Source organism: Malus sylvestris, chromosome 12 (assembly GCF_916048215.2).
Source record: "Malus sylvestris chromosome 12, drMalSylv7.2, whole genome shotgun sequence".
Classification (NCBI taxonomy): Eukaryota; Viridiplantae; Streptophyta; class Magnoliopsida; order Rosales; family Rosaceae; genus Malus; species Malus sylvestris.
The window spans coordinates 1,906,029-1,927,884 of record NC_062271.1 but is presented as its reverse complement, the minus strand read 5'-3'; the positions used below and the strand labels follow the sequence as shown (position 1 = coordinate 1,927,884).

The following is a 21,856-nucleotide window of genomic DNA, read 5'->3' as shown; positions in this document are numbered from 1 at the left end:
AGACTCATCACTTCAGCCGCCAATGATTCAACTTGGCGGGTTCGAGCAAATAGGCGTTGGGCCATATTAGACACAGAACCTGCACACTGAACACTGAGAGCCAGCGAATCCTTAACAGCTAACTCATCAGACCGTTTGGAAAGTAGTCTGTTATCTTTGGGAGTGAGAAGGTTCCTGGCCACCACCGCAGCGGTCATATCATTCTTCATCACGGAATCCCCAACGGTAAGAGGACCAGTAGGGGAGACGAAGGATGGGCGCCATATGTTGTCTGGAGAAGGCGGGGCTGCCTCTTCAACAAGGTTCAAGTCAAAACGACGGTCGGAGGGGCCAGACATTTTCAAAGGTGTTGAAGAGAGAAGAGGTCGGACAAATCAAGATCTTAGAAGTGCAAGAATGAAGCTTCTACTGGTGGAGATTCAAGTGTGCTTTGGAACTTAATGTCAGCCCCTATAAAAATCTGCACTCGACGAAGCTTCAGAAATCGAAGAGGCGTCTGCTCAGAAATCGAAGAGGCGTTTGCTTTCTCAAAAGCTGGGCTGCTTAGAAATCACGAGGGTTGATCTCAGAAATCGAAGAGGCGTTTGCTTTCTCAAAAGTTGGGCTGCTCAAAGACCACGAAGGCCGATCTCAAAAATCGAAGAGGCGCTCGCTTTCTCAAAAGCTGGGCTCCCCAGAGACCACGAGGGCCGATCTCAGAAATCGAAGAGGCACCTACTTTTCCAGCCTTTTCCAGCCTTGTCAGCACCTGTCACACGCACACTCAGTTTTGCGGAAATTATGGGCATTCTGTCAAAGACTTCTGGGGAAGTAGAAAACACATGAATCTTACTGTTCAATCACCCACTTCCCACACGCAACAATAGCTCATGGGTACCACAGATAACTTTGCCAAAGTTCTCTGCCAAAGTTGAGCACGTGAAGCTTGCAGCTCCAACTACATCGCTCTGACCAAGAAGGGTAAAAGAATAGCAAAGAAACAGCACTAACAAAGTTTAGACCCATAAATTTTGAAGGTCTAGCTACCATATTATTACCCACAAGGGTAAAGGAACAGTACCACTGCTGGATAATTGGAAAGTCCCTGTGTGTCAACCTCTGTGCTTCGTGGCAAGGTAGACTAGCAAACATGCCCAACCTTTACTCACATTCGAGAAAACACTCCCAATAAGATTGCTTGCTCCAAAATCGAAGGGGCACCGTCCTCCGAATCTCGAGAGCCAGACTCCCAACATGACTACTTTCTTAAAAATCGAAGAGAGGGTAAAGGAACAGTACCATTGCTGGATAATTGGAAAGTCCCTGTGTGTCAACCTCTGTGCTTCGTGGCAAGGTAGACTAGCAAACATGCCCAACCTTTACTCACATTCGAGAAAACACTCCCAACAAGATTGCTTGCTCCAAAATCGAAGAGGCACCGCCCTCCGAATCTCGAGAGCCAGACTCCCAACATGATTACTTTCTCAAAAATCGAAGAGACACTGCTCCCCGAATCTCGAGAGCCAGACCCCCAGCATGATTGCTTTCTCAAAAATCGATGAGGCATCGTTCTCCGAATCAATCGAAGAGGCGCTCGCTTTCTCAAAAGCTGGGCTGCTCAGAGACCACGAGGGCCGATCTCAGAAATCGAAGAGGCACCTACTTTTCTAGCCTTGTCAGCACCTGTCACACGTACACTCAGCTTTGCAGAAATTATGGGCATTCTGTCGAAGACTTCTAGTGAAATAGAAAGCACATGAATCTTACTGTTCAATCACCCACTTCCCACACGCAACAATAGCTCATGGGTACCACAAATAACTTTGCCAAAGTTCTCTGCCAAAGTTGAGCACGTGAAGCTTGCAGCTCCCACTACATCGCTCTGACCAAGAAAGGTAAAAGAATAGCAAAGAAACAGCACTAACAAAAGTTTAGACACATAAATTTTGAAGGTCTAGCTACCATATTATTACCCACAACTGTAAAGGAACAGTACCACTGCTGGATAATTGGAAAGTCCCTGTGTGTCAACCTCTGTGCTTCGTGGCAAGGTAGACTAGCAAACATGCCCAACCTTTACTCACATTCGAGAAAACACTCCCAATAAGATTGCTTGCTCCAAAATCGAAGAGGCACCGTCCTCCGAATCTCGAGAGCCAGACTCCCAACATGACTACTTTCTCAAAATCGAAGAGAGGGTAAAGGAACAGTACCATTGCTGGATAATTGGAAAGTCCCTGTGTGTCAACCTTTGTGCTTCGTGGCAAGGTAGACTAGCAAACATGCCCAACCTTTACTCACATTCGAGAAAACACTCCCAACAAGATTGCTTGCTCCAAAATCGAAGAGGCACCGCCCTCCGAATCTCGAGAGCCAGACTCCCAACATGATTACTTCCTCAAAAATCGAAGAGACACTGCTCTCCGAATCTCGAGAGTCATACCCCCAGCATGATTGCTTTCTCAAAAATCGAAGAGGCATCGTTCTCCGAATCTCGAGAGCCAGATACCACAGACCACTTTTTCAAAGTGCTCTGACAGAGTTAAAACATGTGAAACTGGCAGCTCCCACTACCGTGCTATGACCAAGCAGGGTAAAGGAATAGCATTACTACTTGTAGTTAGGGAGACTCCTATATATGTCGACCTCCATCCCCAACGGACAGGCAGACCTGCAAAAATGCTCAACCCTTCATCATATCTGAGAGGGCACTCCCAACGAAGCCTTTCGAAATATTCAGCTTTCTTTCCCCCCGATAATACCTCTGCAAACAAGCTATACTAGAGCAAGAATATCTCATATCATCAGGGTTAAAAGCAAGAGTATCCCATATCATGCTTTTTCCCTGTCTTTTCTTTTGGCCTTGTTTTTACCTGCAAGACAAGGAGAAAGAGAGCAATCAGTCAGCACTTGGAATCAAGCTTCCAGCCAGGAACTGACTGCCTGGAACCCCTTACCTGATTACTTACCTGGCATTGCTCTCGAGTACTCATCTTCAACATCTTATGTTTCCAGGGAAGATTCCGCATCTGCTTGAGGAACAGATAGGGCAAGTGCGAAGGATACAAGGAAGCATGTGGAGACAAGCGTAACAGCACACGTGCCGATACATTCATTACTCTGTCAAAAGCAAAAGTATCCCATATCAGCAGGGTGGAACGTACTCTAGATTTGATGGACTTGTTTTGACCCTCAAATTCTTCAGTCGGCCTTATACTCTGGAGGAAACCAGAAAACCCTCCAGCTCAGTTCAAGAATAAGCCTGTGGAAAGTTACTTCTTCAAAAGCAAAAGTATCTCATATCATCTCTTCTCATTTTTCTTCTCTTTATCCTTCATGCTGCTGCAAGATGGGGAGAAGGTGAACAATCAGTCGGAGCTCTGATTGCTTACCTTGTCTGTCACCTCTTTCAGCAGACCCTCTAGCTCGGCGACTTGGGGGACTCCTACTACATGGTTTGTATCGCGCTTGACCAAGCCTGAAACTACAAGTAAGCTTCAAGTGAAATTGATACATTACCTTGTGCATCTCCACCAGTTAAAGATACCACCCCTGGATGGAGGAAAAGTACTTCCAGAGAAGATGCCACATCTACCTATGAGACAGATAAGGCAAGTCAAGACGACACCACTCCGATACTTAGAAGTTTCGTGATTACGAGATCATTCTCCCACAATATTTCCTAATGTCATTTGTACTAAATCATTCACTTGTACTCACTAAATGAGAGCTTGAACCTATGTACTTGTGTAAACCCTTCACAATTAATGAGAACTCTTCTATTCCGTGGACGTAGCCAATCTAGGTGAACCACGTACATCTTGTGTTTGCTTTCCTATCTCTATCCATTTATATACTTATCCACACTAATGACCGAAGCAATCTAGCGAAGATCACAAAAAGCGATCGTTTTCGCTACCTAGGATCTATCTCTCAAGAGAACGGAGAATTAGATGGAGATTTCAACCATAGAATACGAGCTGAATGGAAAGAGTGCATCCGGCGTGTTGTGTGACCGTCGTAGGCCACTGAAGCTCAAGGGAAAATTTTATAGGACGGCAATAAGGCTAGCGATGTTGTATGGCACAGAATGTTGGGTGGTGAAGCATCAACACGTACACAAAATGGGTGTAGCGGAGATGAGGATGCTTCGTGGGATGTGTGGGCACACGAGAAAGGATAAGATTGGAAATGAGGATATCCGAGGTAAAGTAGGAGTAGCCGAAATTGTAGGAAAGATGAGAGAAAATCGGCTCCGGTGATTTTGAACATGTGCAAAGAAGGCCGACTGACGCTCCGGTTCGAAGATGTGACTACGGGACAGAGGTTCAGGGCCGAAGGGGTAGAGGAAGACCTAGGACAACTTTGGAAGAGACTCTAAGAAAAGACTTAAAGTACTTGGATCTAACGGAGGACATGACACAAAACCGAGCGCAATGGCGTTCTAGGATTCATATAGCCGACCCCACTTAGTGGGAAAAGGCTTTGTTGTTGTTGTTGTTGTTTGTTGAAACCAAAACATAAATTACAAGTATAACCATTTCTTTCTATGAACAAATCATATAATTTTCTGGGAATTTCATCAAACAGGTAATGGGCACGCACCTATAACCATGCAACTGGCCTTTGGTAATGGTGGTGACGGTGACGCGAGCTACGTATGTCATGCTGGCAAGTGCTTTTCCTCTGAACCCCATCGACTTTATCGACTGTAAGTCCTCAAACGCCGAGAGTTTCGACGTCGTGTGCCGCTCACACAGTATCGGCAGGTCCTCATACTGCAATGAATCGTAAATTCGTAAATAAATTTATAAATAATTCAAAATTTAATAAAATGGAAAAAATGAGTGGAGAAGGGACTAACGCGTATGCCGTGGCCGTCGTCGGAGACTTGGGATGAGTTTGAGGCCGCCGTCCTTGACGACGACGTTGATGGAGGAGGAGCGGGCGTCGAGGCTGTTCTCGACGAGCTCTTTGACGGCGGAGACAGGGCGTTGGATGTCATCGCCGGCAGCGATTCGGTTCACCACAGACTCTTCTAGGCGGTGAGTTTTGGGAGGCTCCGTCGCGACTTGCTCTTCTTCTTCTTCTGCTTCAATTTCCATTTCCGTTGTACTGCACTCGTTTGGAAGCGCCAATTTTCCCAGTTAAATAAATGATTCGAAGCTCGCCTTCACGGTAAATAAATAAATAAAATGAGTAATTCTCCTTTTATTATTCTAAAATTTTTAAAAATTTGATCATTTTTCATACGAGTTTATTTTTATTTTTTTGGCACTTTTGTACTTTGCGTTGATTTGTTTCGTCAAATGCTTTGTTAATTAATAAAGTGGCACGGCTTTAGTCTACGACGCTATCACGTCATCAATTAACAAAAGGGTTTTTATTACAAATGATTTCTAAAATTGATTCATCTCATCAAGATGGTTTCTGGAATTGAAAATCAATCAATATAATCCGTCAAATAGGTGTCGCAAATCAATCTAGTTCTTCCATTACATTTCCGTCAAAAATTTCGTTATGTGATGACATGACACATAACTGGGTCCCATAAGTCTAATTATATATTGCCAAGTGGATTAAAACTATTTAAATAATTAAAACAATGTTATCTTTTGTATAATTAAAAACTTAAAAAAAAGGAAAGAAAAGAAAAAGAAAAAAAAAAGAAGATGCGTCAATCTTCTTCTCCTCCCACTCGAACACAACCACACCCAGACCTTTCTCATTGTATTAATTTCTCAATTAATGGGAAAGTTGAAGGAGCGAAGTACCAGGGGGTGAAGGGACCGAAGGAGGTGGTGATTGCATCGTGGGTGCAGAGGGTGAGTTATTAGCTGGTGGAGGAGCAGATTTGGAACCATATGGAGGAGGTGTGACGGTGGGGGATGAAGGAGATTTTTCTGGTGCTTCTCCTTGTGGTGCTAGTGGAGAATCGGACGAAGGGGGCATGACATCAGCTGGAGGAGGTGGGGACTTTGTTTGCACCTAAAAGCAACTCCAGCGTGTGCTGAAGCCCGAGGGACATGCGAGTGAACAGAGCCAGAGAGCTTAAGCAATCAAGTCCAGCGTATGCTGGCAAGGGAGCCCGAGCAGGCCCGAGCGAGAGGCCGGTGGAGAGTTGCCAGCCCAAGAGCCCGGAGTGGGTTTGACGCAAGGCTGACGTCGCCCTGACGTCAGCCACGTTTTTTCTTCTATTTTACTTTGGCGTCCGTTGGATCTCAACCCACAAACTTGCCGAAGTTCGCTCCGAGGACGGGCCAAAAACTGGGCAAGGTTTCAGAGAAATTGCAGGGGGTTAAACCTCTGGTTTCGAACTGGAAAAACACCACAAATCTTGTCCCAAGCAACATTAAGACATAATGAAACAAGATTTGCATAGAGAACCTCACCTGGGTTGGAGTTTCAAATCTTGAAGCTCTCGGCTTCAATGGTGGTTTACACCATGATGGTCCGATGACGCATGCAACGGTATAGCAAGGATCCTTTAGTCCTAGAGATTAAGGTTTCATGGTTTTGGAGTTTAATATGTTTAATTTTTGAAGAGGAAAGTGGGTGAGAGCTCTCGGAGCTCTAGAGAGAGTGAGAGTGTAGAGAGAGAGAGGAACTTCAATGAAGAATGGGAGAGAGAGAGTGAGGTGCACGGGAAAGAGAGGAGTGACGTGAGGGAGTGCAAAAAATATTATTATTTTATTTACTTGTTGCCAGGGCTATTTAAGTGCAGGGGTGGAGATACCAAAGACAATTACTGTTCATTAAAGGTAATTACTGTTCACTAGGTGGATTAAATAGTGGATTGCCTGGGGGGAGGGCTCCAACGGTGAAGTTGCTCTAAAATGTGTACCATTTCACTTATTTGGGCCATTTGGGTAAAATATGGCATTTGAAGGATAAATGTGCAAGAAAGCTAATTTGGAAAGATATTTGGCTGTAAGTGAGGTGGTTTTGACATTATAATATTACTTTTCCCAGCTAATTTGGAAAGATATTTGGTTGCAAGTGGGGTGGTTTTGACATTATAATATTAATTTTCCCTTTTATTTGGGTGGTGGAGATTTGCTAAGAGATTTGTTTAATCAAGACAAATGCATGCTTTTTCATGCAAGTGGATAGGCAGACACCATGCAGGCTTTCGGGCAATGATATGTGATGAAAGAAGCTTTGCTTGCTTCTTTTAATTATTTTATTGCAAGTGGGAAATAGACATGTGGTGGAGATGCAAACTTGCCTATTTTAATATTATTTCACATGCTAGCTGGTAGTGAAGTGCATTCAGATAGATTCAAGGTTCTCAGCAAGAGCTCTCTTAGTTCTCTATATAAAGAAGAAGGAGTACAAAGATTAGGGACACTCAACCAATCAAACAAACAAATACACAAACTCTGCTCAAGCTAGATTTGCATACGAAACTGTAGTTAGCCCCCAACCTCAATCCTTTTCGGGATCAGCCCTCACAAAAGCCATCTTTTGTCTAGTTTATTAGCTCTACTGCTCACTAGTAGTATCAATCTCATTTGTAGTCTTTATATACAACTCAATTCCAGTCATTTAATCTACAAGTAATCTGCAATACTAGTCATTCACTTTCCTCTGTCATTTACATTTCCAGCAACCTTGCCATTTACATATTGTTCTATCTCTCCATATAAGTAAAGTCCTTATCTTTAAGGCAAACAAAGAACCTTGATTTGAGCCACTCACACTCAATGGCACAATCTCTTGGTTTGAAGTCAAACTCAGGTGCAACCTCAATCATTCAAAACCCGTCTACTAACAGCATCTAGTAGTGGCACGCCCGCACCCACCAATTTCATGTTTGAATAAATTCCCGACATGCCCGCAAGGGCCATGGCGAATTTAGGGAGCGAATAGACTCTGTGGATTTAGGTGGAGGTGTGGTGAGGCTTTTGCTAGATGTGCTGGGGAAGATTTGGGAGGGGGAACCTTCTGATGGAGGTGGTGGGGGTTTTGACATAGCCGAAGGAGAGGCAGCTGGTGGAGAAGGTGGTGGCTATCCTGGAGGAGGCGATGACGGGGGTGGAGAAGCAGTAGATGATGGGGTGGAGAAACCGTAACTAATTTTTTGGCTTATTGTTATATCAATTCTATCACCAAACTTTTCAAAGTTGTTGATGTATTGGCAATTAAAATCGTGAGGAGGGGTTTGGGTGCAGTGCAGGTGTGATTGTGTTCAGTTGGGAGTAGAACAAACGTGTTCGTCTTCCTTTTTTTTTTTTTTTTTTTTTTGAAGTTTTTAATTATACAAAAAATAAAAATTGTTTTTTAATTTAAACGTTTTTAATTCATGTGGCATATTTAATTAGACTTGTAAGGGTCGGTTATGTGACATGTCACCACTTAACATAATTTTTGACGGAATTGTAACGGAATGACTAGATTGATTTGCGACACCCATTTTCAAGGACTACATTGATTGATTTTCAATTTCAATGACCATCTTAATGGAGTAGATCAATTTGAAGGATCATTTGTGATAAAAACCCTTAACAAAAATTTTAATGATCAGGTTAACAAAAGTTAGGTTTTTACCTAAAACTTGTAACCTCGCAAAGAAATTTCATTACATCTTACACTAAATGAGATTCTGTTAATGTACGTGTTAAATTATGGACATGGCCTGTGACATTTTTATCTTCAAGGGCATCGGTTCGAGTAATAGTAAAACCACCTGCTTCTTTTTGCAAGTAATAGTGGATTACTCACACTATTACAAAATTAGCTTAATGTGTTGGAGAGTGGTGGCAGTTTATACGATATGCTCTCGAATAAAAGGTAATAAAAGGTAAAGAAAAGGTTTTGTTGTTGTTGTGGGGGGGGGGGGGGCGGTGTTGATCTGGAGCTTGCATGTGTGCGGATTGGATGAGGGAAGAGAAATAAGGTTGAGTGGGACTTTGTGTTCAGAGAAAATGAGTTGTATGTGGAGTCTGATATTGATGAAATTACCAGTTTCCCAAGTGCTCCAAGGCATGTCAATGGATGGAAGTAGGATTCTCTCTCCTTGTATTCCCCTTCTCTCACATATTGTTTTATTGTCTCTATAAAAAAATCAATATAAGATGTTGACGTGGCTTAACCGTAACCGTTCAAGTAGGAGGGGAGAGAATCCTCCTCCCAATGGATGTTGGGTCTACATTTTAGCATTTCATAAGAATTCACTTTCGGATTTTACATTCATTCCCTCTATTCTTTCAGTCTCCATGTACCATTTTCAGTCTAATGAATTTAGTTTTATGTTGTCTCTCTGCTTTTGATGTTTTTCACATTATTGTTCTTTTGGTTGGGGGTTGTCATTATTTGTGTTTGTGCTTGTGTTTATGTTTGAGATGTACTAATTGCAGTATTACTCGAATACGGATTTGTAAACACATCCTTATAGTGATTAGCTTGATATTTAATTAGGATTTAGTTGTCTACAATTTTTTTGGACCTTTTACGCTTTTAAATTTCGCTCATTTCCCCGACAATTCCTAACTTCGTCCCTGACTGAAGACAAACACGTATTATGTTGGGGCATCACTTGTTATGGTCTTTCAAAGGAAGAAGAAAGGATATTGCGGTGCACTGAAATACAGGCACATGATATCTTGATTCTCACATATTATAGTGTGTGGATTGATTATTAATGCTATATTCTAAAGTATAAATTGGATCGTCTACTCATAATATAACATGTTGATGTGTTCTAGTATGTTTCAATAATTTTTCTTGATGAAAAGCCTTTGGTTTGCTTTCTACTATGTTACTAGTTGCATGGAAGAGTGCATTTTGCTCGCTATCCTTTGTGGTCGTGAGCATTACCACTCCATAAATTATGATTGGTTTAGTTTAGGTTTTGAGATTTAAGTATTAGACAAATTTGATCACATTCATCAACAACTATTCATGTGGTGGTAATGCTCATAAAAATGCACTTTGAGTGGAAAAGCTAGGGTTACAAGACAACCATTTCACTGAATCTCTTGCAATCTTTAAAACGCAATGCAATTGCTAAATTTTTTATACCATGTCGATGTATCAGATTACAACGAGTAACCGGGTTTAAACATATTTAGCCGTTCAAACATTGGTGCATCCTGTATAGGGATGATGTATAAACCCTGAAAGGAAGCTTCTTGCAAATAACCCAACAGTTAGGTTTAGTCAAGCATTGACCTCTTCCCCGAAGTACAAGCATGGGTTGAAGCATCTGAGGAGGGGAAATGACATCACTTTTTCAAGCAGATTGAACACGCTAAGTTAGCCATTGCAACACAAAAAAAGAATCCAAAAAGTAACAAGTGCTATTATGTTCACTGTGTTGTCTACTTTTTCACCCACTATTTAATGAAAGCTTTAGTGACAAGTTTATTCTATTGCAAGATTATATAGAAGGACATAAGTAAATTATAAAGAAAGTGTTTTTGTTTGGGAAATGAAGTGATGTAGGCGACTCCGCCTCTCTCTGTATGTCTCAGGCGCACCACTGAACTCACAACCAACCTGAAAACCAAGCGAAAGACCCACGGTTTAAGTGTTGCTTCCCTTTGATTGAGTAAACACATTATGCCATTTTTAGAATTTAAGGAATGATTCTTGGTATAGACGCAAATAGTGGAAAAAATGGAACAAATCACGTCCCTTCCTCCAATCGGGTCAAATGATAAGAACCTTAAAAGATGCAAATAGAGTTAGGGATTAAGGGTTATGTCTCTGTCTATCTCGCTTGCAGTTTCCTAAATGGATGTGAATCAATGAACAAATTTATAGATGAATTAGTTTAGAATATTGCTAGTATTAAAAAAAAATTAAAAAAAAAAAAGATACCGCAAATACTAAGTCAACCTCACTTGGATTGCCAATCGCCGCTCTTTTGTCTCTTCCAATCCCTTTCATCAAGTATGAATAGCCATCTCATTCATGCATTCACTATATCTGCTCCTACAAGGCTACATTAAAATTTGGAAAAGTCCACAGGAAATCTCGTGTATTCCTTATTAGTGATAAACAAATAAGAAAACAATGAGTGTAACGATGATTATTTTAGACTGTTAACAATAATTTCACTGTTTAGAAAATTTGTAAATAATGACACAACAGTCATATCCAAGTAGTGACTACCAGTCTACCAGTGTGGTGTAGGCGATGGACTTGCAAAATACAAGAACATATCTAAATCCATTTACGTAATTTACCACAAGAAAAAAACAAAGAACAGTAAATAAGATGATAAGTTGTGAATTGTGATGGAACATGAAGACCCTTAATTCAAAGTCTCCGCTGTATATGGATTTCTACAACCCGTCACAAGTAGGTACCAACTGTGTCGACAAAGGACTTGCAAACTTGTAAAAGTGGTTGTGAACAACCGCCACTCATTTCATTTTCCAATAAATCGGTTTTTCAACATAGGGAATTTGGAATTTAAAGGAAAACAAGAAACGAGACTAAATTGTAAATTCAAAACAGGAAATAAAGCAAATCCTAATTGAAAGATGCAAAACCCAAATCCATAAGAGCAAGGAAACCTAAATATATTCTCACACTTCCTACTTTTATTATTCTCCAACAGGGTCCAAAACTAGGGTTTACATGGCATATGTTAAATCAGGAAGAAACCAAAGTGGTGTTAATTAGGATTATATTTCATAAAGATGATCATGTTAATCCTAGGAATAGTACGTGTAAGAAGGAATCACAATTCTCGAGTAAAACTAATTTTAGTCAGATTAGTACACGGATATACCATGATCATCACTATATATAAAAAGGAAAAGTAATGGTTTTTTTTAAGTACAACGATATATTTTACACTAATAGGATGGGGGAGTTTGGCTAAGCCAGACAAAAGGCAACCTAATTTAGTATCAAATTCGCTATTCACAAGATTCGAACCTAAAACTTCTCACTTACAAATGAAAAGGAATACAATCAGACCGTTATACTGAGTGGCAAAAAAAAAATACTTAAAAGCAATATATATCTCACAACGCTTACATAGTATATGTTATACATACTATTTGGATATATTCTAGTTTGCTTCAACAATTTTTCTTGACGAAGAGTCTTTGGTTTGCTTTCTATTATGTTACTACTAGTTGCATGGAAGAGTGCATTTTGCTCGCTGTCCTTCAATGGTCATGACCATTACCATTTACCACTTGTATTAATTGCGATTGAATTAGTTTAAGTTTTGAGATTTAAGTAGTAAACAAATCTGATCACATTCATCGACAATAATTCATGTGGCGGTAATGCTCATAAAAATGCACTTTGAGTGGAAAAGCTAGGGTTAGAAGAAAACCATTTCACTGAATCTCGTGTAATCATTAAAGTCAGTGACGAAGCGAGCATGGGGTCATTGGTTGCCCTTAACCGCAATAACTTAAAAAACTTCATGTAAATTTGTTTGTGTATTGTATATGACCCTTATAAATAGCTAAGGCAATCTAAATTACAACATCCTTCTTCTACTTGTTCTTTCACATTTGTCTTAATTTTCTCTTTTCTTGTGCGATCTATTGTGCGCACCATGTGCTCGATGAAATACCTTAGTTAAAAAGCCTTGGCAGCCTTCAATATTATTCCATAGTATCATGCACTCACCCTGTACAAGCTACAAATAATAGTAGTTGTCGACATAGGTTGGCATAAACATTCGGCATATGTTGACAGGAATTGGCAAGTGCCTACTAGGTGCTTGATGAAATAGCTCAATGAAGCTTTTTTAGTTGATATTATACCCCATTATTTAAAAAACCTGACTTCGCCATTGATTAAAACCCAATGCAATTGCCGAAATTTCTTTACTTTATCGATGTATTTGATAACTGGATTTAAACATTTTTAACCGTTCAAACATTGGTACATCTTGTACATAGATGTAGTATAAAACCCCAAAAGGAAGCTTCTTGCAAATAACTCAACGGTTAGGTTTAGTCAAGCATTGGCCTCTTCTCCGAAATACAAGCATAGGTTGAAGCATCTGAGGTGGGGAATTGACATTACTTTTTCAACTTTTGTCACCACTTTAATCATAGTTCAAGCAGATTGAGCACGCTAAGTTAGCCGTTGCTATACACAAAATACATGCTTCACCTAACACCAAAAAATAAACGAAAAGTCCAAAAAAACTTCTCTTTTAATAAAAAGTCATTTTTAAAGGTATAGTGAATAGTGCCAGTTAAAGGTAAAAATGTGGTTTTTCGTTAAAAGTGAACAGTACAGGGAGTGTTTTGTTAAAACTCCCAAAAACAAAACCAAAAATTAATGAGTGCTATTATGTCCACCATATTGTTTTAACTTTTTCACCCATTTTTAATGAAAGTTTTAGTGACAAATTTATTTTGTTGCAAAATTACATAGAAGGACATAAGCAAAATATAAAGAAAGTGTTTTTGTTTGGGAACTGAAGTGACGTAGACAATCCTGCCTCTCTGTATCTCTTTGGCTCACCACCGCTCCTCACAACCTAACTCAAAGCCAAGCGAAAGAACCAATGTTTAAGTGCTGCTTCCCTTTGATTGAGCAAACATATTGTGCCATTCTTAGGAACTTAAGGAATGATTCTTGGTATAGACGCAAATAGTGAGAAAATGGAACAAATCAAGTCCCTTCCTCTAGTCTGGCTAAATGGTAAGAACCCTAAAAAGTGCGAATATAGTTAGGGATTAGGGCTTCAGTCTCTATCTATCCCTTTCGCAATTTCATAAATGCATGTGAATCAATGAACAAATTAATAGATGAATTAATTTAGAATATAACTAGTATTTAAAAAAAAAAGAAAAAAAAACCGCAAATATTATATCATCCTCACTTGCATTGCCAATTGCCACTATCTTCTCTCTACCAATCCCTTTCATCAATTATGATTTATGACTTTCCACGGCTAGACATATGGATTTTCCATCAAAGACTAATCGGTGTGCAAAGACTTCCACAGGTAGCTAGCCACCTTATTCATGCATTCATAATCGGTGTGCTGAAAATTTTATATTGTATCGATGTATCGGATAACTAGGTTTAAACATTTTTAGCTGTTCAAACATTGGTGCATTCTGTACATAGATATAGTATAAAACCCCAAAAAGAAGCTTCTTGCAAATAACCCAACGGTTAGACTTAGTCAAGCATTGACCTCTTCCCCGAAATACAAGCATACGTTGAAGCATCTGAGGAGGGGGAAAAGACAATCACTTTTTCAACTTTTGTCACCACTTTATCATAGTTCAAGCAGATTGAACACGCTAAGTTAGCCATTGCTCTACAAAACATACAGCTTCACCAAACACCAAAACAGAAACCAAAAAATAAGGAGTGTCATTATGTCCACTATATTGTCTAATTTTTTCACCCACTTTTTAACGAAAGTTTTGGTGACAAGTTTATTCTATTGCAAAATTACATAGAAGGACATAAGCACAATGTAAAGAAAGTGTTTTTGTTTGGGAATTAAAGTGACGTAGGCGACCCTGCCTCTCTTTGTATCTCTCCGGCGCACCACCATCCTCACAACCAAGCTCAAAACCAAGTGAAAGAACCAAGGTTTAAGTGCTGCTTCCCTTTGATTGAGCAAACATATTATGCCATTCTTAGGATTTAAGGAACGATTCTTGGTATATACGCAAATCGTGAGAAAAATGGAACAAATCACGTCAATTCCTCTAGTTGGGCTAAACGGTAAGAACCCTAAAAAGTGTTAACAGAGTTATGGATTAGGGCTTCAGTCTCTGTCTATCCCTCTTGCAATTTCGTAAATGCATGTGAATCAGTGAACAAATTAATAGATGAATTAGTTTAGAATATCACTAGTATTTAAAAAAAAAGACAGAAAAATACCGCAAATATTCTATCATTCTTACTTGCATTGCCAATTGCCACTCTTCTCTCTACCAATCCCTTTCATCAATTATGATTTTTGAATTTCCACGGCTTGACATATGGATTTTCCACCAAAGACTAATCGGTGTGCAAAGACTTCCACAGGTAGCTAGCCATCTCATCCATGCATTCATAATCTCTGCTCCTACACGGCTTGCAAACTTGTAAATATCCAAGTAGTGACTACCAGTCTACCAGCATGTGTGGTGTAAAATATAAGAACATATCCAAATCGGCTTTCATAAGCTGATTAGTTGTGACTTGTGATGGAACATGAAGACCCTTAAATCAAAGTTTTCGCAGCATATGGATTTCCACAACCCATCACAACCGCCACTATTTCAGTTACCCTTTTTTCTTTTGTCTATCAGACGGCTTTCGTTTTCAGCTCTCCAGCCTACATCCATAATATCTTCCTATAAATTCCGGTATTGCACTAATTTTAGTAGCTAAACATCTCACCAACAAAGCAAAGAAAAATTGTGTGTCATAATGGATAGCCATTGTCACCGCAGTATTGCTCACTATTTGCTTCTTTTGCTTTTGGTCTCTTCTTGCATGCAGAGTCCTACTAAACTCTGTTTCTGTTTGGCTGGTGATGAAATTTCAAGCGGTGTAAAGACAAATTCATGCATTGATGAAGAAAGACAAGCGCTTCTCGTCTTTAAACAACATCTTGTTGATCATTCTGGTAGGCTTTCGTCTTGGGTGGGTCATGATTGCTGTCAATGGGAAGGTATTTCATGCAACAACAACACTGGTCATGTCGTGAAGATGGACCTCCGGAATGATGAAGAGTGGGAAAATGCTTATTTGCAAGGTAAGATAAATGCTTCTCTGTTGAGCTTGAAACATTTAAATTACTTGGACTTGAGCCAGAATTCGTTTGATAGCAATCAAATTCCAAAGTTCATTGGGGAGCTTAAAAGTTTGCAATATCTCAATCTCTCCTATGCGTCATTTGGAGGAGAGATTCCCTCTTCTCTTGGTAACCTGTCAAGCCTAAATTTTCTTGATCTCGGGTGGAATTATGACTTATCTTCCAAAAATTTGAATTGGCTTTCTCACCTCTCTTCCCTGAAATACATTAATCTCAATGGCGTTAACCTTAAGAGCACAGGAGTCAGTTGGGCGTATGATATTATCATGCTCCCTTCATTGTTAGAGTTGCATTTATCTTCGTGCCAAATTGAAAGCATTCCACTCTCACTACAGAGCATTAACTTCCTTCCACTCTCACTGCAGAGGATTAACTTGACATCACTTTTGATCCTTGATATGTCGGATAATGGCATTAAAAGTTTTTCATTTCCCAGTTGGTTTCTTAATCTTACCAACCTCAAAACACTTGATCTATCCGGGAATGATTTCAGGGATCATTTTCCAAGTGAATTTTCAAACTTCAAATCTTTGGAAAACCTTGATTTATCTGGAACAGGCTTAAAAGGTCAAATTCCTAAAGTGAGTGGAAATTTCTGCAAACTAAAGGTCTTAAGTCTTTCAGGGAACAACTTTGATGGGGGGATTGAAGAGTTTTGGATGAGTCTCTCAAATTGTCCAAGTAATACATTAGAGTCACTAGATTTGTCTTATTGCGAGCTTGAAAGCCAATTGCCGACCTTTTTAGGAATGTTTCGAAGTTTACAGAATCTCAACCTTGGAGGAAACAATTTGTGGGGCTCAATTCCAGATTCTATCGGAAACTTGTCATCCTTGAGAACACTAGACCTCACTTATAATAATATGAACGGCTCAATTCCAGAAAGTATTGGACAACTCTATGAGCTAGTTTCCCTACGTCTGCTTGGTAATTCATGGGAAGGCATTCTAACGGAAGCCCATTTCATAAATTTTACCAGATTACAAGATTTTGAAGTAGGAAATATAGATCGGCCCATTTCCCTCATTTTCGACGGGGCTTATGACAGGGTTCCTCCTTTCAAGCTCCACACAATTCGGATCATAAATTGTGGTGTAAGTTCTGGTTTTTGGGTATGGCTTCAAACTAAAACTGAACTATTTGAAGTTATCCTTCGTGGTAATGGAATCTCGGATTCCATACCAGATGAATGGTTGTTGAAGATATCTTCCCAACTCACCCTACTAGACTTGTCTTACAACCAATTTCGTGGAAATTTTCCATCCTATTTGAAATGTCCAAATTTGACGTTTATTGATTTGAGTCATAATCAGTTGGAGGGCCCACTCCCACTTTGGTGCTTCCCTAATGTCAGTTCCCTTTGTCTCGAAAGTAATTTATTTTCCGGACCAATCTCCTCAAATATTGACCAAATGATGCCCAAATTGCAAGAATTGTTACTTGATGAGAATCATTTGAATGGCATTATTCCTCCCTCAATTTGTAACATCCAGAACTTGCAAATACTGTCTCTAAGGAGCAATCAATTTTACGGAGAATTCCCTCATGCATGGAGAGTAGAGAGCTATATGATCTTTCTAGATGTTGGTCAAAACAATCTCTCTGGTAAGATTCCCACTTCATTGGGGGGACTACGTTCCCTAGAAATATTAAAGCTCAACGACAACAATTTTGGCGGTGAAATTCCTAATGCCTTGCAAAATTGTTCGAGTTTGAGGAGTATTGATCTTGGAGACAACAAGTTATCTGGGAAAATACCTCTATGGATAGGAGGGTCAAACATATCTATGTTGTCTAGGCTACGATTACGGTCCAACTATTTTAGTGGACATATTTCTCAGCAACTGTTCAATCTTCATCGCCTTGTCATCCTTGACCTTAGTCACAACAGCCTTTCAGGTACTATTCCCATGTGTTTGGATAACTTAACTTCGCTAGTCAATGATGATTCTTATGGAAACTACTATGATGAGTTTGATCAAGCCACACTAACACTAAAAGGAGAAGAACTTGTGTACAACACAACTCTATATCTTGTAAAGAGCATTGATCTTTCATCAAATAATTTACAAGGTGAAATCCCTGAAGAAATAAGCAGCCTCATTATGTTGGGCACCTTGAATTTGTCCATGAATCAATTAACTGGAAAGATCCCTTCCAAGGTTGGAAACTTGCGATGGCTCGAAACTCTTGATCTCTCACACAATCAACTTTCAGGACAGATTCCTCAAAGCTTGTCATCTTTAACCTTTTTGTCCCATTTGGACTTGTCTTACAACAACTTGTCTGGAAGAATTCCTTCTGGAAACCAGCTTCAAGCCCTCAATTTTTCATCTATTTATGTGGGCAATCTATGGCTATGTGGCATTCCTCTCTCAACTAAGTGCCCTGAAGATGACACTTTTACTGCTAAGGATGCAAAGGACAAGAATGAAGATGGAAATGATAACTTGTGGCTCTATGTCAGTGTGGCACTTGGCTTTAGCATAGGCTTTTGGGGCATTTGCGGCACATTAATCTTAAAGACATCGTGGAGGTGTGCCTATTTTCAATTCATCGATGACATCAAAGATAAGGTAGCATTAGCAATTACATTGAAAGTGACTCGTTTCAAAAGGTTTTTATTCTGAAGTTTTATTGTACTAATATATAATGTGATGTTTTTTCCTTTCTACTTTGTGTTTTGTTACTTGCAATTTATGTATTAAATAAAAGAATCTTTCAGTAAATGTTCCCACAAACAATTATGTAACGGCTATCCATTTAATTTGGTACTTGCAAAATATATATGCAACGGCTATCTATGTAATGCTGCAATTTAACAAAATAACATTATGAACTAGATTAGCACATGTATGTATTCTTCTCTTTTACACTTGAATGTCGTCGAACTCGGCCAGTGGTAGTCCACCTCCTCCGCCTTGTCGATGCTGCGAAAACCATGCAAAAATGGGAGGGAGACAAGGAGGAAGAATTGGTGGTTCGATATCGTCGAGGGTTTTCTGGGATTCCTGTTCCTTGCAGATAGAGAGGTGGGAGAATTGGATGGCGTCTTCTGGGTTCCTGTCCCTTGCCGAGAGAGAGATGGGAGAAGTATGGGGGTAAAGGAGAGGCTTTTCTTCCATTTCTGTCGATGCTGCAAAACCGTACAAAAATAGGAGGGAGACAAGGAGGAAGAAGAAGGAGAAGAAGTTGAACCCTTGAATTGGGAAAAGGAACGAACTTGTAGAGGCGATTGAATTGGGTTTGAAGATTTGAGGGTTTTTTGGCGTCTGTTGCAGAGAGGGATTAGGGGGTGGGTCTAGGGTTTGTACTGAGGGTGGGTGGGCGATTCAAGTGAGGGGCTAGGGCTTAGAGGGATGTTGGCTTCATCTCTATTCTCGCTTGCTGAAACTTTCCGCTCTTCAGGTAATCTCTCCGTTGAAAGCTTCTAATTAATTTTTCTCATTTGGGTATTTTTTTTCTATGGATTTATGTATTTTTTTCCCCAGTGAATTCGAAATGAAATCAGAAAAACGGATTTAGTAAACAAATTGATGAAATTTTTATTTGCGTGTCCTGTTTTTTATTTGTTTGGTTGGTGCTACCCTTGATTTTCCAGTGACATTTGTGCAGCCTGCATTTAATCATATGATGATTTATATAAGCTTTTTGTTTGCTTTCATTTTTCACATCTTTCTAATTGTTTATGTGCAAATGGGGTTGAACGTATTAATGAGTGGTTGTGTTGTTTGCAGCGAGCTCCGTTCAAGGTAATTGCATTTCTTATAGACAATTTTTTAAAGATTTCTGGGTTTCTTTTTGCTTCTTCTCTGTTAAATTACTCATCTGGAATTCAATTTTGTTCAAAGACCAAGTATTGTTCTTCAATTAAAAGATTTCTGGGTTTTTTTGTTGCATCTTTTCTGTTAAATTACTCATCTAGAAGTTAATTTTGTTCAAAAACTTAGTACTGTTCTTCAATTAATCTTACGAGAAAGCATATGAGAACGTGGCAGACTAGGTGTTCGATGAAATGTATCTGAGAATCCGTCAATATGATATATTATAATTCTGACTCTCCTCTTCAGCTCCGACGCAGGTGTGTGAAGGCGACGTGGTACTGGTCGACGGTCTCTTCCTTCACAGTTCCGGAAGACGGTTCTGAACCTCTGGCGATTCTGACTGAGAGACAGGTCAATGGCAACAAGGTAACGGAATTCAATGTTTTGTGTTTGTTATAGAGGCATATTTGCAACAGTATATCAGAGAATATTTATAGATAGTCTGTCCAGATAGCTTAGAATGTGTTTCACGATGAGTAAGGCTGAAGCGGTTTTGGCTACTTTTTGGATTGCTCATTAATTTTTTTGCTGGCCTTTGCTCGTACAAATACATATAAGAAGTACTATCCTTTTAGCAACTTTTAGTCAGGTTCAAATTTAGAATGCATTTGTACTCATGAGGCATTGGGGTAAGGTGCCTGTGTTCTGTGTTTTGTTGTTATTTTTTCAACCTTTTAAATTTTATTATGGATAAGTGAACACATGTATGAGTGTCAACCATTTATCCTCATTCATATTCAAATGCAATATAATATCAATTTTGTAAAAAAATTTTGTCAATAATTTATGAATTTTTGTTAGTGAAACAATTTTCTAGCAGCATATGGTCGGACGCTAACGGAGGACATGACACAAAACCGAGCGCAATGGCGTTCTAGGATTCATATAGCCGACCCCACTTAGTGGGAAAAGGCTTTGTTGTTGTTGTTGTTGTATATGGTCGGACGCTAATAATTTTGTACTGCTGGATAATTATTTGTTTGTCTTATCTAACAGAGTAAATCTGGGGTTCTGTACACAACAAAATATGGAATTTAGCCGAGAAATTTCAACAACAAAGTTTAAACTTTTTGATATGGCAAAAAACAGATTCTCTTCTTTCTCAAAACCCTCAAATTTTCTTCTGTATAATCGTTGGATCATTTGCTAGCAATTATTAGATGATTAATTTCCCTTTTGTCGTAAATTATGGAACTTCCAGGAGCTTGAAGGGCTCTCAGGTCCAATGAGGAAGGATGTTTCACTAGTTCGTAAGAAAGATCTATGTGATTAACAGAGTTAAAGCCACTAGGACATACCTGCCAGAAGAAGGTAACACAACCTGGATTTTTCTGATGTCAATGTTTACTGCTATGCATATGCAATTATGGATCAATTCATGCGTGTTTGTGAGGAATTTCGGGTTTGTAACTTGTCACAGGAAAAGGAATACAGAGATGCACTTGAGGCTTTCAATGACAAGAACAGAGAAAAAGTGCAGCTTATCACAAAGCTAATGGAGGTTAGTTTGTTAAACAATTTTTTACTTGGCATAGCTAGGGTTGCAATTTCATGGATGGGTTGAACTTGAACCAGTCTGGCCAGTTCGGAGTTAGAGTGAGCACGGTTGAGCCTGCTTTGACAAAACCAATCCTACAAAATTTGGGCTTACCTCCGGTTAGGAGTTCAACCCGTCCAAACTCTCAACCGATGCTAGTTATCACTCATTATATTTTGATTCAGTAAAAGCGTAGAAAGTGCTTATATAATTCAATGTTTTGAGATTGTTTTGTTGTCATGTTACATTTGATGCAGCTGGTGAGCAAAAATGAGAAGACGAGGATGAAGAAGCTGGAGGAGCTGAGCAAGAACATAGAATCTTTAAAGTGAAGAAATAGCAGCCTATGTGGGTAACTGATGATCTGATTAGGTTTGTGTGATGATTAGGTTTGTGCGAGGATGAAAAAGCATCTGGCCTTGCATTTTCCTTCTCATTTTTCCATGTATCCAAACACTGTACTACACTACTTCCTAGTGTAATGTGGGGCTCGTTGAATTTATTCCTATTCTTTGTTTTAATTTTTTTATGGATTGCAAAGGCCATGATATTTATGTAATAATGTGAAGTTTTATGAGTGATTTTGGGACAAATGGAGTGTGTTTTGTTCATTTGCTGAGATCTCTCCTGGTCTTCAAGAACACCATCAACCATGGTGAGTTTATTAGGAGCTTGCATGTGTACGGATTGGATGAGGGGAAGAGAAATAAAGTTGAGAGGGAGTTTGTATTCATAGAAAATGGGTTGTATGTGGAGCTG

General features: G+C 39.5%; 2 protein-coding genes, 2 long non-coding RNA genes and 1 pseudogene across 7 annotated transcripts in view; 2 read left to right on the top strand and 3 right to left on the bottom strand.

The window, feature by feature from the left end:
• LOC126593527 (uncharacterized) overlaps positions 1–16,659 on the bottom strand; it is a 32,298-nt gene extending 15,639 nt beyond the window's left edge. The window contains exon 1 of the long non-coding RNA XR_007612982.1: positions 16,513–16,659. This is a non-coding gene — a long non-coding RNA (uncharacterized LOC126593527). The remainder of the gene's footprint in view (positions 1–16,512) is intronic.
• Positions 1–19,068, top strand: part of LOC126593522 (receptor-like protein EIX2) — a 35,777-nt gene extending 16,709 nt beyond the window's left edge. For 3 of the 4 annotated variants that reach the window (XM_050259614.1, XM_050259613.1, XM_050259611.1), the window contains one exon: positions 18,354–18,588. In XM_050259614.1, the coding sequence (XP_050115571.1) occupies positions 18,354–18,366 (13 nt within the window). In that variant the 3' untranslated portion in view covers positions 18,367–18,588. Of the gene's footprint in view, positions 1–18,353; positions 18,589–18,768 lie in introns of those variants that run through there. The other variant, XR_007612981.1, reaches the window with a different exon arrangement.
• Positions 1–21,856, bottom strand: part of LOC126593532 (uncharacterized) — a 48,179-nt gene that overhangs the window by 26,084 nt on the left and 239 nt on the right. The window lies entirely within an intron of this gene.
• On the top strand, positions 4,136–21,690 carry LOC126593525 (uncharacterized; annotated as a pseudogene).
• Positions 4,498–5,118, bottom strand: LOC126593526 (DNA mismatch repair protein MLH1-like). Its single transcript, XM_050259619.1, has 2 exons — positions 4,844–5,118; positions 4,498–4,757 (listed from the first exon to the last, which is right to left on the bottom strand). The coding sequence occupies exons 1-2, from the start codon at positions 5,082–5,084 to the stop codon at positions 4,753–4,755; spliced, it is 246 nt and encodes an 81-aa protein (XP_050115576.1). The 5' UTR covers positions 5,085–5,118; the 3' UTR covers positions 4,498–4,752.

What these genes read in the sequence shown, in the direction of transcription:
- LOC126593526 (XM_050259619.1), bottom strand. Translation starts at nt 5,084, where the DNA reads ATGGAAATTGAAGCAGAAGAAGAAGAAGAGCAAGTCGCGACGGAGCCT.